This window comes from Sus scrofa, chromosome 1, assembly GCF_054392235.1.
Source record: "Sus scrofa isolate SSC_HxYL_T2T_F1_AM1 chromosome 1, Sscrofa_HxYL_maternal_Yorkshire_Landrace_v2.0, whole genome shotgun sequence".
NCBI classification, from domain to species: Eukaryota; Metazoa; Chordata; class Mammalia; order Artiodactyla; family Suidae; genus Sus; species Sus scrofa.
Genome location: NC_139383.1, coordinates 267,508,641 through 267,526,963, shown reverse-complemented (window position 1 = coordinate 267,526,963; position 18,323 = coordinate 267,508,641). Strand labels below are relative to the sequence as shown.

The window sequence follows — 18,323 nt, the reverse complement described above, 5'->3', positions numbered from 1 at the left end:
TTATTATATTTTAGTTTTTTGCTTAGGGGATCATCCTAAGCTGCATTCAGCTTTCTACAAAGTGGGTCAACAACTATTTGGTTCCTGCAGGGAACCTAACAAGGATTTGATGTCCATGTTGCCTAAAAATTCTAGGTTTTAAAAAAATACTAAAAAAGCCAAACAAACAAACACTTTGTAAAGAATACTCTTTAAATTACTAGTAGTAGTAGTAGTTTTAGATCAGTGAGAAGAATAATATTTTTGGCAGTTTTCCCAGTGACTTCAAAACGGACAGACTAAATTGTAGATCAGGTTCTACCTCTAGTGAGTGTCTTTTTTTTTTAATCCCTTGTGCTAAATTAGAAAATCCTAAATCACACTTGTGGGTTATCAGTGATGAAAGTGAGTGTTTCCTAGATATTCAGGATATGGAGCTCAATCTTGGACCCACAAATGATGGGGCAACTTTTCTGGAGATAGTGTTGCTCCAATGTTCAGTGTTCCATCAGACAACAGCTGCATCCAAAGCTAGAAGTCCATGTCCTAATGTGGCAGAGAATGGCAGCTGTATTCCCTGTCCCCAATTTCATTACATTAAGCACCAGAAATGGTACCTTCCTGTTTGGCTATTGCATTTGGTCAGGGAATTTTAAATATACACAACAGCACACCATCAATTTCATGCTCTGGCAAGTGGGGAGGTTTATCCTCTATGCTTGAGAAGTTCAAATTCTTGGCAATCAGGTGGTTTGCCTTGTAATACAACACTTAAAAATCCTTATATTATCTCCTCGGTATTGAACTCTTGATATTTCAGCTTTGAGATTGTAACTGTAGGGTATTTAAGGCATGAGTATATATTGCTGAGGTACATCACTTCTGTAAGCCACTTGAAATTGTGCAAACGATCATCGGTGGCCTTATCAGTGCAACATGAAAACAAGAAAGTCATCCTTATTTCAAAAACTCGACTTAGTACCTTTCTTGTAACAGATGTATACTTTATTTGCTTTCTAGGGTTGCAGCCGCAGCATATGGAGGTTTCCAGGCTAGGGGTCTAACTGGAGCTACAGCTGCTGGCCTACACCACAGCCACAGCAATGCCAGATCCAAGCCACGTCTGCGACCTACACACAGCTCACGGCAATGCCAGATCCTTAACCCACTGAGCGAGGCCAGGGATCAAACCCGAAACCTCATGGTTCCTAGTCGGATTCTTTTCTGCTGCACCACAATGGGAACTCCCTAGACATATACTTTAGTGTGTATGGGGGAGCAGAACCTGGCACATACCACAGATCATTTTGCACAAGTTGAGCAGAAGTAACTCACTGGCCCTCATCTGATCATATCCTTGACATCTACTTCTCCCTTCAATGCTAAGTCATCATCAGAAAGCAAACTGCTGGCTAATAACTGATGGGTATTCCCACACAAAATCTTTCCTTGCATCACTGTGTTATCTTTGCTGTGTTCCTAGCTGGTCCTTCCATCCCACGCTTCCAGTTGATATTACATACCACAAAATGATCAGTACCAAATTAAACTGCTCTTGCCCTTGTGTACTAGTGTGAACCAAAAGAAACAGTCATGAAGCACTTCTCATACACATATTTGTACCACATCTGTGAGCAGATTCATGTTCTGTACATTAGTGGTTTCATCTGACTGTGAAACAAATTCTCTTTTCACTGTCCGTCCCCTTATGGAAATAGTCACTGCATTCCATGTTTCACAGATATGACGTGACACCCAAAAGTGCTATTCAATGAAGGAATTCTGCCAATAGCTTGTCGCGTCATCTCCATATATAATATTGATCACGAAATCTGCCGTTAGTTTTAAAAGTTCCTTAGCAATAGTGTGACATGCAACTGTGCTAGCAATAAGGAAAACAATTTTAGCAATAAGGAGCTTAATTGTGAATGATTTTTGGTCTCTTTTTCATCTCTAGGGACAACACAATTCAATTGAGGGCCAGAAAACATTTTTGCACTTATTCTGGAGGAAAAAAAACTCAAAGGTTTACTGTTTTGTTTTGTTTACACAGTGCAAAAATCTTGATGGCTTCTTGCCACTGTTTCTCAGTTGCATAACATCTTGCCCTGTGGACAAGGGAATGAATGGACTGATGATCCAATAAAATTCTCTTTTTAGACACACAGCTTTATATTTTCTAGTCACACTTTTCCTTTTTTTTTTTTTTTTTGGCTGCTCGTATAGAATCTTTACACTTACAGATTCATTTGCCTCCCTGTGCTGATAGTCACATTTGATACTCACTCTGGAGTATTGTTTACTCTATATGGTTTCAACATTATAGAACCTTGGAATATTTTACTATCTTTATGAGCCTCTGACCCACTTTGTAAATTGTTGATAGAACAGGATACAATGGAAATAATAGATACATGTGCAGTTTTAACCACTATAAATTGTAACCAGCAAAGAATGTAGAAATGTTTTGACCTAGGTGCACTGTGTCTTGTTGACCGAGTAAGGGCTGGGGTGGAAAAGACTAATAGTATCCTTGTGGCACATATAAAACAATTAGCACACACATACAATTGTGTGCTCAAAAGAAGAATCACTGCTTTTCCTTTAAGACCAGCAAACTGCTCTGCAGACAAATTTATAGACTGCTGGGGACCCCTGGTAACTCATGGCTCATCCACTGAATGGCACCCCACAAACTCTTCTACAGGGCACCCTGACCATCTAGGCCTAATTAGCATCACCTCCCACCCCTCTTTAGTGAGACCTACTTACTTCTGGATGATGCCATCACCACAGTACCCACTTCCATGGGTATATATGACAGCAGGTGATGGCTCACTCTCTTCATTGCCTGAAATAGTGATGACCCAGTACTGGTACACACTGCCGAGATGCAGATCCCTGGAAAACATAAAGAAGACTATTAACTACACAGACACAAGGCTGGGGGCAGAAAAAATGGATCCCCTTGAGGGTATTTCTACCAGTCTTGCTTGTTTTTGATATCACATGCATATTTAGCTATCCAGTAATTTTTCATGCCTACTGGTAATTAGGGCACTTTCCCATGCATGAGGAGCCACACTAAGATGTCACAACAGAAACAACCTAAGTATCCATCAACAGAGGGATGGCTTAAGAAGTTGTGGTATATATACACAATGGAATATCACTCAGCAAAAAAAAGAGAATGAAATAATGCCATTTGCAGCAACATGGGTGCAACTGGAGATTCTCCTACTAAGTGAAGTAAGTAAGAAAGAGAAAGACAAATACCATATGATATGACTTATATGTAGAATCTAAAATATGGCATAGATGAATGTATCTACAGAACAGAAATAGACTCACAGACATAGAACACAGACTTGTGGTTGCCAAGGAGGAGGAGGTGAGAGAGAGATGGACTGGGAGTTTGGGGTTAGTAGATGCAAACTATTACATTTAGAATGGATAAGCAATGAGGTCCTACTGTATAGCACAGGGGACTAAATACAGCTACTTGTGATAGAACATGATAGAAAATACAAGAAAAAGAATGTATATGTATGACTGGACCGCTTTGATGTACATCAGAAATTGGTACAACATTGTAAATCAACTATACTTTAATTAAAAAAAATCTTAAAAAAAGGCAAAATTTTAAAACAATCTAAAAAAAAAAAAAGGTGTAGTATCAATTATGTATGACCAAGACTATTACTAGGTACTTCTAATCTTTAGTTTTAACCTTTACAATAACTCTGGTGGATAAGAATTGGATGGTATGTGGCCCACAATGAGGGTGTTTGGAGAACGCCATCCAGGAAAAATTATTGGGGTAAGCCACCGTATAGAGGTGGGAAAGCACCATGCCAGATTCTACGGGAACTGTCTGATCTGTCCCCCTCATTTTAAGACCCAAGCAGAAACCCTGTTACAAGCAAGCAAGCCCTTTCCTCACATTTCACATCCAGTGATTCTCCACCTCCCTGCCACTTGTTCCTCCCTGTGTTTCTCACTCTTGACTGAAATAATAATGATAGCTATATCTATTAACTGAATGTCAGGTCCATGGCTAAGCACTTTCCATGTATTTTCTCATTTGAGAATCAACACAACACTACATGGGGACTAGCATTTTCATCTAGATGATGAATCTGAGGCACAGAGTGCTTAAGCGATGTGCTTATAACCATAGGCTATGAAATGACATCCTGCATTCTGTCTCCCTAATCCCTAGATGGGCCTGTTTTAACAATCTTATCCCTTCTAAAAGGGGATCTTTTTCTGGAACTGAAATGCCCACCACTGGTTCCTGCTAGACTTCCAATTTGCCTAGACTGTATCTCCCCTCTGCTCCCAAGAACCTCTGAGGGCAGAAAGCAATGCTGTTCTAACTTCCTTGAACTCAACCTCATACCAGATTACCACCCTCCACCCCTGTCACCCCTGTTACACCTCTCAGTTCCCTGCTTGAATTCATCCTGCCATCAAAGGAAACTGGCCATGGCCAATGGTCCTCCAAGGCAAAGAGATTTATCTACATGGCCAAATCACCATCCCTATTTCCTTTTTGACCATTTTCTTCTTCTCCTTTTTTTTTTTTTTTTTTTTTTTTTTTTTTTTGCTTTTTAGGGCCACACCTGTGGCATATGGAGGTTCCCAGGATAGGGGTCCAATTGGAACTGCAGCTGCTGGCCTACACCACAGCCACAGCAACACCGGATCCTTAACCCACTGAGTGAAGCCAGGGATCGAATCCTCAACCTCTTGGTTACTAGTCAGATTCATTTCCGCTGCGCCACAACCAGAACTCCCCTTGACCATTTTCAAAGGGAGATGTTATTCTTCTCTTTTATCTCTCTCTGCACCAATTACTTACTTTTAAATAATAAAAAGTGTCTATGCAGGAAGAAAAAACACCACAAAATGATAACGAAGAGAATTCCTATCAGATTCCAGAGGTGGGATGGGGGGGCTTTCATAAACAAAAGGAAGGTGACAAAAAAATCTACAGTCCTCCTGCCCATCTGTTGTTTCAGCTGCTGGCAGGGCCAAAGCTGTTTGGATAAGGCCAAAAAGATAACAGGTGCAGGGACAACAGACAGACAATGTCTCCTGACTCTTAATACAACAGCAAACTGAAGTTTATGAGCACTGAAGGAAGCTGGTGAGGAAAGCTGCCTTCATGAGAAAGTTGGGCTCATTACCCCGAAGAGTGTTCTAACAGTGTTGGAGCAGATACTAATATTGAGGGTAGACCAAAAGTCCCTGGGGATTCCATTAGTGCTCTGTCTGTGAGAACTAAGTAGGCAAAATATATAAAGATCTTGAGATACTGTATGTATGGATGTATGAAGAACTGCTGCCTTGTAAACCTCTGAAATGCTAACTTGTTAATATAATTATAGGCTTTAAAAAAAGTTTATCAGGTATTTTAACCACCTCTAGCATCATTTGAGGATGATGCTTCTAAAACTTGAATATTATGAGGAAGTGTGGTATTCTCAGGGAATGAATGAAGGCACAAGATAAAGATGACATGCATCCTATTGCATGTTAATTTTGCTCTAAAGTATGGAGGCATGTTTAACATTAAACGACTATGGCCATGTTATGGAATAAAATTAAAAAGTTGCTTCAAGGCTACATCCCACGCCACTGGGGGCGTATGTGGTCACTGTCTGAAGCAGATGGAGTACTTTTATGGAAAAGTGTGAGAGTATGAAAATTACATCTCTACACTGTGTTTTTCATCTGTGGTATGTGTCACAAATGATTTGTGGCTGATAATATTTAGGTACTCTGCTAATATTTGTGAATGTTTTCCTCCTCCCTGTCCTCTGCCCTCCCTCCTCCTCCTCTTCCTCCTGCTTTTCAACAAACAGCACTTGGAGGCAAGCATAGATGTTTCTCATCCTGACTTCATCATTTGCTAGCTGAGAAGTCCCAGGCAGGTGTTCCACTGCTCTATTTCAAATTACTCATAAACCTTGTCTCATTTTCCTAGAGATTGAATATGAGAACATATATGAAGCATCTATGTGCCCAGGAAATGAAAAATAGTTAACAAATATTAACTCATGACTATTAATGCTGAATTATTAACATTCTCATTCACTGGAGTTACGCTATGCTTTCTTCATCAGAAGGGTTTCAATGACAGATAGCTATATATAAACTTGGTTTGGTAAATCCATGAAGATGAATGGAGCTACCATCTATCATGTGTGTCATGGCTTGATGGAAAGTCTCTTTCCACCACATCATTTGGCTAGAACACCCTCAGTGCCTGCAGCTTGCTCTTTCTCTAGGTGGCTATTCCAAATTCTGAAATTTCTGGATCCTTGAATGTTTCTGTTCACCCCTGGGACAAAATCTGTTCCCCCAATAATTTCCACCCACTGTCCTCCTTTTTACCCACCAGCATCACATAGAACATATCTGATCAGTAGAGAAACCTTAATAATTCTCCTTCCAAACCATGTGTGCACGGCACATGCATCATCTCACAGAAACCTGACAGTGGCTCTTTGAAGCAGGGGCTATTATCCCAAGTTTTCAGATAGGAAAAGTGAAGCCCAAATCATTCCCTTCATTAAAAAAAAAAAAGGTAGGGAAGGGAGAAAAGGGTACAAATGCTATTAAAAACTTCTTCCCACCAAAGCATTCTTGTGATAAAACTACATTTTCTCCAAGTTGAAAGTCACAATTAATGCTAAACAAGGGCTCTTTTCTCAAGAGCCTTAGGTAGAAAGAGAATTCTTTCTGAAAGACAGGCTGGTGGCTTCTGAAGGCTTTGCTGGAGGTTAGGACCTATTTCATGGTTGGTTTAAAAGTAGGGCATTTATGTCAACTTGTTCCTTTCAGCTGCTCTGAAAACCATCTGGAGGGCCTTATGTTGTCACTTGAACTCCTTCCCCTCCTGAGCTCCCACATCCAGGTGGACCCTAAACCTTGTCAATTTTCCCACCCCAAAGCTTCCACGTCATTCCCTCTGGGGCCCTGCTGCCACCTACATCCTGATCTTGAGGGCTGAAGTAGTCTCTGGCTTGCCCTCCTGCCTCTAGTATCACCCTTTTTCCAATCTTGGCAACACCATCAGAATATGCTTAGATCCAAAGCCACTCTCCAGTTCAAAATCTTCTAATCTAGTGCAGTGATGGGAGCATCTACCAAGCTGAAATTTCCTATTTACTCTTTGTTTGGAACTAAAATTGTACCATTTCATCTGAAACATCATTTGTTCCATCACTTCTGATTTCTCTTATAGAATTCTGGGTACCATGTGATTTTACTATTTTTAAAAAGCAACCTTCATTAATATTTAATCATAATTCTTCAAACTCCATCTCAGATTAATTCCATGTGTCTAGTTAATAAATTTAAATGGCAGTATTTAAACATACTGAGATTTTTGGGCTAGTTTTGAAGGTTTTTTTTTTGTTTGTTTTTTTGTTTTTTTTTTGCTTTCTTGGTATGACTTTATTCATCCTCAGAATCGTATTGATGGTAATGGGTACCAAATTTGGAGGGCAACCTTATAGAAAATGTAGTTACAGATTATAAAATCATTATTTTATCTATATATCTATACATATGTATAGATATATTCTTAAGGAGCCTACATACCTTATGACATAGCTTCTGGCAAAAATGCCTATTTCTTAAAGTGTTGGTGTCAATTAATAGCAGCATAAGGTCAATTAAAAAATCCATCTGAAATCTACAGGCAAGTGACTTTACTTCTTTGGGTCTGTTTTTCTAAGGTTTTAATTAAGATAGATGATTCTTGTCTCATACCAATGTGAAAATAAAATAAGAAACATGAAAGTCCAATAGAAGAAAGCATGCGAGAGAGAATGTCTCTTCAGAGTGGAAATATCTTATTTTGCTCCTTTCAAGAAATTCTCTCTGAGCCTCTGGGTTACTCCTTTTTCACCTCCTACTGTTTCCATATTATAACGTTTACTTATCACACTCTACCTCTCCAAATGGTCTGTGCAAGTAAACTGTTTTCCTTTTTGATACTTTACCTTCTGCGATAATTACAGCAATTGTCGTTTCCATTTGTTGCCTCTTTATCAGATGCCAGGCATTACATCAGGCATTTACTTTCAATAAATAATTTCATTTAATCAAAACAACAGTCCCTGGAATAATTACCAGGAAAAGTTTTCAGAAGAAAAAACTAAGACATAGGGAAGTTAAGCTACCATAGTTACACTGCTTTTGTCACAGGACAGGGACTTGAGACAAGTTTGTTTAATTCCATCCCAGGACAGTGCCTTCTAGAGATGGAAGCCCCAAGCTGTCATAAACTGCAAAACGTCACAGAATAGAAACTAAAAGACTTGGTTTTTGAATCAAGTAGAGTCAGCATACAAAGACCTGTTGGCAAGTTCCACCGGTCAGGAGAGCCAAACATTCTCATGAACACCAGCACTGATTCCGTGATGGTGGGCACACCATTTCCTCAGTGGCCAACCACTTCTTCATCTATGAAATGGGAATCTGGGAAGAAGGCGACAGGCCGCTCTAACTGAATGACAAATGTAGTGTTGCATCTTTCTGCCATGAGCTTTTCTACAGGCTAGAAGCTGCCTCAGCAGTTAAAACTCTGCACTGAGGATGGGTGTAGTTCAGGATCTACCACCCAGATTGACCGAGTTGGGAGACAGCCTGGGGGGACCACCTAGGATGCCTCTGACTCAGGAAGAGCCCATGTGTTCCAGTGCTGCCTTGGGCTAAGGATGAGAGGGTAGCCTGGGCACTCTTGTAGACCAGCTTTCAGCCAAGAATGGGAAGAGAAGGAAACATGCACTTTTGGGGCCTGAGATGAAGTGCCAAGGGACTTATTGTATTGCTGAGAAAATTTATTAATCATATAGAAAACTACAGACAACACTATGACAAATGTCCTTAGACATGCACCCAGCTTTGTCAAATTATTACATTTTGCCATATTGTCTTCATATCTTTTATTTGTTGTAAAATAAATAAAATATACTGCTTTGTATATGTGCTTTCAACCCACATGTGTGTCCTATATCCCATTTCCCTCTCTCTCACGAATGTTTTTATACTTCTTATACATATGCATTGTTTTGCTTGTTTTAAACGGCATAGATGCTTTAATACTACATTTATTATTATTCAGCTGGCTTTTTTTTTTTTTTTTGGCAGTATGGCTCTTGAGATCACACATATCAATCATGTGGATGATCAACAGATCTGCATGGAGATCTAGTGCACTATTTTCACTGACCTAAGTCTTTTACTGCATGAACATAACACACTTCACTGGACCATTCTTTTCCTGATAGGTACCTAGGTTGTATCTCTCTTATTATTACCATCATTATTATTCAGTCTTATTCATTTTATTTCTAATAACATTGCTTTAAACATTTGTGTTCATGTTCCTTTGCACATAAAGCAGTAGTTTTCTGAAGGAACTATTTCTAAGTTGTATTGCTACCTTGAAGGTAAATACATCTTCAATTTACTGGATACTGCTAAATTATCCTCCAAAACTGTTGTGCCAGTTAACAGACCCACCAACAGACTTCCCATTGCTCCAGGTCCTTGCTGGCATTTAATTCTACCAAACATTTGATTTTTGGCCAATCTGCTGAGTATTAAATGATACCTAATTATTTTTTCATTTTGCCTTTCCCTGATTACTAATATCTCAGAGTATATTATTTCAGGTGCTTGCTGACCACATGTTTCTAGCTATGTTGATTGCTTGTTCATCACTATTTTTGTTTTTTCCCTTTTTCTTTACTAATATGCCATGCATTTACATACACAGCATACCAATCTCTTGTAATTAAAGGTTCTGCAAATACCATTTCCAAGACTGTGACTCCTTTTTTTTCTCCATTCTGTTTAAGGTGTTTTGTTGAATAAAAATTGTTAATCAGATTATTTCCTTCACGATTTGTCCTTGTTGTGGTACAAAATGTTTCTATACTTCAAGGTAAATAAAATCATCTTCTCTATTTCATTTCAATAGCGTTTTTATTTTATATGTGTGGCTTCGATCAACTACAATACAGTTCTTAAAATGATGGTGGCGAGGACTATTCCCCCCAAATAGGGATGAATCATTTCCGACATTATTTATGTAAAGGGTCATCCTTTCATGCTCAATTGTGACACTGCCTTTGCCACCTATCATTCAGTGTTTGGATAAGTTTGTTTCTGAGCTATCTTCTTTCATTCATCTCTTATTTTTCTATCATCTTATCAACAGTCTGCCTTAATTTCCACAGTTAAAAAAATCTTTATCTTGCATATCCATTCTATACTTTGGTTTTCTCCACAAAGAAAAAAAAAAAACAACAACAACAACAACAAAAACCTCTTTTGCTTTTCCATGTGCACTTTTGGTTTCATTTTTAAAAATGCCTGTTGGGATTTTAATTCCAATTTCATTAAATTTATAGATGCATTTGAGGAGAAAACACTTCTTTATGATATTGCAACCTCCCATTTATATGCACAGTTTATCTTTTTTATTTATTCAGGTCTTCTTTTATGAGTTCAGTGAAGTTTTAAGGCTTTCTTCATAAACATTGTGATGATTTTTTTATTAGGGGTAAATTCTTTAAACATTTTACAGACATCAGTGCTATAGCAAATGGTAGTTTTAATCTATTTATCTGCGCACATGTATACACACATGCACATATCTATCAGTATTTGTATTCTCATATTTGTGCCTGACAAAAAATAATGTATAAATTGAAATTCTATTATGTATATATAGGTATGTGACTGGTTCACTATATACTGTTTTATTAGTTCCAATAATTTGTTGATTCTCATCAATTTTTCTATATAGTCTCTCATAGAAGAGGATAATGATAGTTTAGGTTTTCCCTTTTCCGTCCTCAGAATTTTTGTCTATATTTCTTGCCTAGCTGTGCTAGGTAGGATCAAAGGTGTTACTGAGCAATCTTGGTTTGATCCTGAGACCAGAGGAATACTTCTTCTGTTTAACCATTAAGCATAATGCCCACTATATTTCAGTACATACCCTTATTAGACTGAGGATGTTTCTTTCCATTCCACAGTTTACTTCATGTTTTGTTTTGTTCTGTTTTTTCTTTTGCAGGGATCTCATTTTATCAAGAGTTTTAAAATTGTACACCTATTTTTTTTAATTGAAAAAAATTTGGGGGGTCTTTTTTAAAAGGAGCTGTGCATCTATTAAGCCAATTTTGTTTTAAAAAAATTATCTCATATGCTGGTATGGTGAATTATGTTCATAGACCACCAAACTTTAAAGTTTCGTCTTATTCTAGGAACATCCAGCTTTGGCACAATGTGTGTATTTATTTGAGTGTGTGGGTTGTAAACCACTGATAAATTCTGTCTGCTAGTATCTTATGTAAGATTTTGGCTTTGGGGTCATACATTTAATTGACCAAAATTTTTTTATCTTCATTTGTTTACTTGTTCATTTATTTATTTGTTTATATATTTGTCATGCCATGGACAGAAATACCATTCTAAATGATACCGAATCTTTGATATTTGCTGAGATTCATTTTGCGGCCCAGGATACAGTAAATTGAAAAAAGTGTTCTACATGTCCTGGAAGGAAATATTTATACTTAATTTGGTAGCAGGCCTCTATATAATTTTTTCATCAAATGAAAAAAATTTTATATTTTTCAAGATCATCTAGATCATTATTCTATTATAGTTTGCTCGATCTCTTAATTATTGAGAAAGATGTTAAATATCATAATATCATTATGGATTTATCACATTTTCTTTATTTTTTAAGGTAAGAACCATATTTGATTTATACATTTTCAAGTCATGTTATTTGGTATGTCTAAGCTCAAAATCATTATATAACTTCCTTTTATCATTATATGGTGATCTTTTTGTCTTAGTAAATTTTTTTTTTTTTGCCTTAAATTTCCTTTGCCTGATAATAACCTAATATTAATGTGTTTTGGTTAGTATTTGCCTTGTAAATGTTTTCCATTCCTTTATCTTTAACCTTTCAGTGAACTTATCTTTAGTTAAATCTAACCTGAGAATCTTCATCTTCGTAGCTGACTTTAATCTGATCAGTGTAATGACTTACATTGATTTCTCCCATCATGTTTGTGCTTTCTATTTATCATTCTTTTTCTTTGCTTATTTATTTTCCCCCCTTTCTCGCTTTCCTTTGGATGTATTGGATTTCCCCCTTTTTTTGTCCCCTAGTTTTTCCAGATCGTGTTTTCTAAATTTATTTTTCTGGGTTACACTGAAATAAAAACATGCATACTTATCATCAAAATCAAAATTTAAGAAAAACCCTGATGATGATTTCTGTCCCTTACTCGTCTCCTTTTTACATTTTTGGATTTTTAAATTTTGACATGAGAACTCATGTTCATTGGGTTTTAATCTGTGGGAGTCACACGTCCCCCAGGTCAAGTCTCTCTCCTTTCTCAGAGGATGATTTCTAGGTAGTCGTGGAACATTACTCATCTAGAACCACTTCCTTTTTTTCTTTTTCCAGTGAGATTCTCAATTCAGGCATTCCCAGACCATACTGAACAGTATAAACTCAAACCTCAAATCTTCGGGAGATATAAGATATAGACATAGATATTTTTTTTTCCCGGTACACCTTTTTTCACTTAGCATGTAGACTTTCAGAAGTCCTTTTGAAGCCCTTAGTTACAATGCCCCATCTTGCAGAGCTTCAGGGCCAAATCTCCAGTCCTGGAATAAGAAAGCATATTCAATCCACTCAGTTGCTAAAACCAATGGCTCTCCCTTAGCCAAACTATATCAATAAAACTAGATTCAGAGCTTACCTGTCTAGTTCTCAGTTCCATTTTATTTCTTGCCTTTGGCAAAACATTTTTTGATTTCTCTGATCCTAGGCATGCATTTTAAAGGACACGTTAATATCACTTCATCTTTAGTGTTCATGAAAAAAAGAGCATAGAAGTAAATCCAGCTAGTTGGCTTTATGCAAGCTAATTACTTTTATGGCTTTGATCACTTTTTCAAATTCTGGATAAATATATTTATATCATTTTATTTATTCATCAATTCATTCGTCCAACTAGTATTCACTGAGGCATCCCACCTTCTCCTAGGTTTCTTGGATTCAAAGATCAATAAGGCATGGGCCTGCCTTGAGATGCTTGTGAGCTTGTGGAGAAGAAAATACATGAAAACAAACAGCTTGAACACAGCCTAAAACGCATAAGGGTCCATAGGGAGAAAGAGTACTATCAGAGACAGGCTGAAAAGGAGTCTGAAAAGACTTCCCAAAGAGTGATACTGGCTTGACAAGTGATGTAAGGAGAAACTAAGCCATGAGAAGGAGAAGAGAAATGGCATTACAGGTAAAGGACAGAATCACATTTGCTCTGTGGAAGACCACTTTGGGGGAAAGGAGGAAAGACCAGCTAGTCCCCATGGGATGGGTGATGCAGGAATGAACTGAGTCCATGTCTTTAGAAAGTCTGGGTTCCCTCCATGGCTATCTACCCTCCTACCAGACTGGTGGTCTGTAGACTTGAGCCCTTTCTACTCATGTGCCTTTTTACTAAAGCAAAGCTCTGCATCTCAGCATCTCAGAACACTGAGGCTCCACTGCCAAGAAAAGAATCTTTGTTTGGGAAAATGGACTTCTGTCTTACAATATCCATCCCCTATTCTTCCTGGTAACTGCTATGAACTCCAACCTGTGGTCTGGTTTAAAAGACTGAAGGACGAGATGGCAGGGACCTAGCAGCCACTGGGCATGTGTATCCCTCCCACTGGACTAGGGTCCACCCCTCTCATACAGGTAACACAGAACTCATTCTTTTCATTCTGACAAGGCAGCCCTCACTCTGTAGAAGGCTCAGGAAGGAGCAAATGTATACATGTAACTGATTAATCCCAGCAGCCTTTGATATAATTGTCCAAAGATTTGCCCTGGTACCAATTTAAAACACAGTAGCAAATTTAATAAAACTAACAGTTTGCAGCCCAGGCTTTTGTTACTTTGTTTTAATCATGTTTTACCACCAATCGAAATGATTTTCTACTTTCTTGGTGCAATGAAACAAAATACAAGAGAAAGAAGGGAGGGACAATGTGGAAATTATAAAGAAATTATAAAAGAGTTTCAAATCCTGGGATAAGGGAACAGCAGACCTGAGAGTTAACTGGCTGTTTGTGTCAGGCCGAGATTTGAAGGGAAGACATTTACCAGTCTAGGGGAAATGCCACACCTGGATAGCATTAAAGAAAGGAGAGAGGAAAAGAACTACAAGGGACTCTTGTTTTTCCTGAATGCAACCAAAGGCGATGTGTGACAGCTTCCCCAAACACCCCTGCTGGTGATGGACAGGTCTCTTGATTACAGAGCAGGGGCTTGTGACAAGCTGACCGGTCGCCAGAACCCCTGGGAGCCAAAACACCAGATACAGTTGGAGGTAAACAAGGCATGAGGCACAGTGTGAAAATGGAGGCCACGCCGGGGCCAGGAGCCGAGCGCAGGGACCCAGTGACAGCTGGTGATTGAGCGGCACTAACTGAACACAGTTGTGGAGGACCAGGGGCCAGTGCAGAGAGCAACCTCCTTTCTCCTCCCTGTGGCCTCTCTGGGTGGCCAGCAATTTTATTGCTGGCAGAGGGTGAGCCCAACAGCGTTTTCGAACTTGGCACCACATCTAAAACCATTTGGGGGGCTGGGCGTCTCTTTCTCCCCCCAGCCCCATGCCCCCCATGAATGCTCTGGATTTGGTGAAAGTCGGCCTGCAGTTAGCAAACTACATTTCCCCTCGAATTTTGAAACCCATGTGTGCTTGGGGAAAATGTAATCCTTATGTTTCTGATTCATTTACACTTAACTCATCAAAACGCTATTTTGTAAGAGCTATTTGATGTCCACGAAGTCTTCTGAGCCCTTTTGTAAGCCTGGCTTCTTAGAAGCAGGAAGTCACGTTTCTGACAAGAGGGAGAACTTGAACTTAAAAGATTGAGTTTGTTTTGAAACGAGGGCTCTAGGAGGGTCACGTGGCCCCGGAGCTTGGCCAAATGCGTTCTCTCATTTCCTATACCAGCCCCCTCACCATCACCAGCTGCCATGACGTTACGCGTGTCAGTGTTCTATGATTTCACTCTTAGCGACCTACGGAGGTTTCTGCAGGATCAGAGAGAGAGAGCAGGGCTCAAAGCTGAACCTCAAGGTCTGGCCAAACTTCAGCGCACTGGGGTGTGGGGAGAGGAGCACCTGGATTGGGAATCAGGAGTCCCATGTTCAACTCCCTGGCTTGCCGCCCCATGGCTGTGTGACTCTGAGGAAGTGGCCTCTCCACTCTGGGCTCAATTCTCTCATTCGTAGAATGTCAGTGCTTTGATGCTCCTTCCTGAGAGTTTTTGAGCCTAATTCCTAGACAACATGAGGTCTGAGCACCTCAGACGTCTCTCTGCTTAAAGCTTTTAGGGACTGAATTTTTATACAAGGAGCCCAGCTCAAGAAGGAAACACAATAATGCAGAAATCAGGCTCTGGATGTCACTGGCTCAGTTTCACATTGTGGGAGGGCTTCTAGAACCCAGAGAAGAGAGGAATAAGGTACCCTAAGTCACACAGAAAATGGCAGAGTCCAGCTCTCCTGGAATATTTTTGGCCTAATATCCTTGAATGGAAGAGTTCAAACTTTTCAGTTATAGGATATAGAAGCTGAGGCCAAAAACCTACTTCCCCCTCTGACAAGAAGAATGTAAAAGCCGGCATCAAAATGGAAGCGGGGCGGGGGTGGGGGGTGCTGGCATTGCTTTGCATGAGACACAGCGAGGTGGTGTCTGGCTTGTATTAAAGCCCATGAGTGAATGATTAATCCTGGGCAGAAAACAAAGCCCATGCCGTGTAACGTTATAGGTATTAGTGCTACGGAAGATTAACCCTGCGACCCCCCCAGGGGACCTCTGAGAACATTGGACAACACTTTGAGAATCGATGGATGATGAAAACAGGTGGTCTCACAGGTCCTTTCTGCCCACCCCCCAACACACACACACACTCATGCATGCAAACACACACACACACATACACACACACACGCATGGGCTCACCTCAATTGCTCCTGAATCTGTATAAAGAAAAGAAATATTATAGTTCAAAGTGAACAGTGGCTGTGTGCCTGCCACCAATTCATAGACTGGTAATGAAAAGGCACCTTTTAACTTCTCCTCCTCCTCTCATTTCAAAACAAACATCCTTCTATCTCCACATTCTGTGATCCAGTGACACCAGTAACAAGCATCTCCCAGGACCTGCTCCCTTGCCTCCTCCCTCTGACTAGCCATGGAGTGCCTCCATCCCAGCATTCCCACCCTTCAGCCCCATCCAATCCCTCCATTCCTACCTTGACCATCTTGGAACAAGGTCAGTTTTGGCAGCACTGTCTTACTTCCCTTACATCTACCATACAGGTCTCTGTCCCTAGGCACATATCCAGACATATCCAGCCACGCTGAGCCAAAGAGCTGTCCTAAAACCTAACCCAATCCGGAGCCTCTCGTACCTAGAGACACTCAGTGGCTCCTCACTGCCCTCAGGATGAAGTCCAAACTCTTTAGCATCATACTCTGGAACCATCGTAACTGGCTTCTTTGCTCAAACTCTCCTCCTCAAAGTTTACTCCTCAGCCACCATGAGCAGACAGTGGCACTTCCCTTCCCTGCTTAAAGGGTTTGGGCTTAGTGTAGATGTTACCCCTCCCAGGAGGTTCTCACAGACCTCTTAAGCTGAGTGAAATCTCCCAGCTACTGTGCACCTCCTATCAGAACACCTGTCTCAGTTTTGTTACCACTTATTTGTCCCCTTCTCACAAATGCAGACCAAGCTCCTAGAGGGCAGAGGTTGTTTCTTACCGCCTTGTCCATTTAATTCCACTGCCCAGCACAGGGACTGTTACAAAGGCAGCACTAAATAAAATGCCTGTGGAATGAATGGAAGACTGACTTACATCCTCTGTCCCAATCCCTTCCCTTTAGGGATAAAGACACTGTGCTGTAAGGTCTCCTCTCATCCTTTCACTCTTCTGGCAACCAATCCATTTTAGGAGTTTAAAGGAAGACCTCCAATACAGCAGCTATCATCCACAGGACTGTGAATTTCTGACTACTTATTGATCCACCAAACATTTACTCATCGTTCATTCATGCCTTCATTGACCTATGTTTATTGACCATCTACTTCATGCCTGTCCTTGCACGAGAAGCTGAAGATAATGTGACAAATGCTACCTGGTTCCCTTCTCTGCTACCTCGTTGTCAAGTTAAAATGTCATGGAACAGGAAAAATGTACTAATATTCTGAAATTGTCCCACATGGAGAGCTTAGTAGGCTGTAAGAGAAAGTAGGTCCCAGGAGGAGCTCTGAGAGTCCCAGTGTGCCCGGAAGGCTTTCTTTAGAGATGGCCAGTCTCGGAGCTCCCACTCCAGTCTTCCTGCCAGTGTGACATGCAGCCTGCTCCTTCTACCCTTATTGAGTCAGACACACTCGGGCAGGTAAGAGCTCTGGGAGGGTTGGAACAGAATGTCAGAGCTGGAAATGACTTTCCGAGTCATCTACCTAGGACTTCATCTTATTGAAGGAGGACTTGGGCCCATGGATAGGGAGTTACAGACCAGGAATACAGCATCATCTCAGCAGATCAGTATAGGAAGCCATGACTCCTTCTTGCAGGGCCAGCACTTGGGTGGGTTTTCAACTTAGCTACAAAGATTCAAGTGCAATGGTTTTTTCTTTCTTCTAATCCAACCCTGAACTCTGGGTAGAGCTGAATGGGGAACTGTTTCATGTGTGTGTCTGTGCATGTCTGTGTGTTTGTCTTTCACACATATTCTCTGGTCTGGCCAAGAACCAGCCTAATGAAAGCCAAACAATAGGAAGAATCATGAACATTAAAATCTTTATAGTTCCCCCCAGATTGCATCACATTCTTGGAAGTCCATTAGCCTCCCAGTTTTTCAGGACACCCCTTGTGAGAGAGACTGTATAGCTAAGGACTATCACCCACTTTTTCCAGGGAAAAGAGCTGAGGCTCCAAGCATCAAATGAACCTGGTCAGGGTCACACAGCTAGGCTGTTGTGTGCTGGCCTGGGAATCAGATCTCCTGATTCCAAGTCAGCATCTCCTAAGTAACGTCTGAGGTTCCTGCTTTAACAGACACAACAAAAACCCACTAAGTCCTGTCCTGAGGATTCTCATCATCGCTGAGCACAGACTGAATGGATTTTGTCCACTTTGCTTGCCAATGCCCAGTGTGAGATAAATTCCTCCATTCTTCCCACATCTGTAATTACTCTGACGGCTGTTATTTTCCTTC

General features: G+C 40.2%; 1 protein-coding gene across 2 annotated transcripts in view; it reads right to left on the bottom strand.

Moving 5' to 3' along the window:
- The window catches only part of PAPPA (pappalysin 1), a 240,100-nt gene that overhangs the window by 127,760 nt on the left and 94,017 nt on the right, over window positions 1-18,323 (bottom strand). For both annotated transcript variants that reach the window (XM_001926753.8, XM_084993952.1), the window contains one exon: window positions 2,752-2,880. In XM_001926753.8, the coding sequence (XP_001926788.6) occupies window positions 2,752-2,880 (129 nt within the window). The remainder of the gene's footprint in view (window positions 1-2,751; window positions 2,881-18,323) is intronic.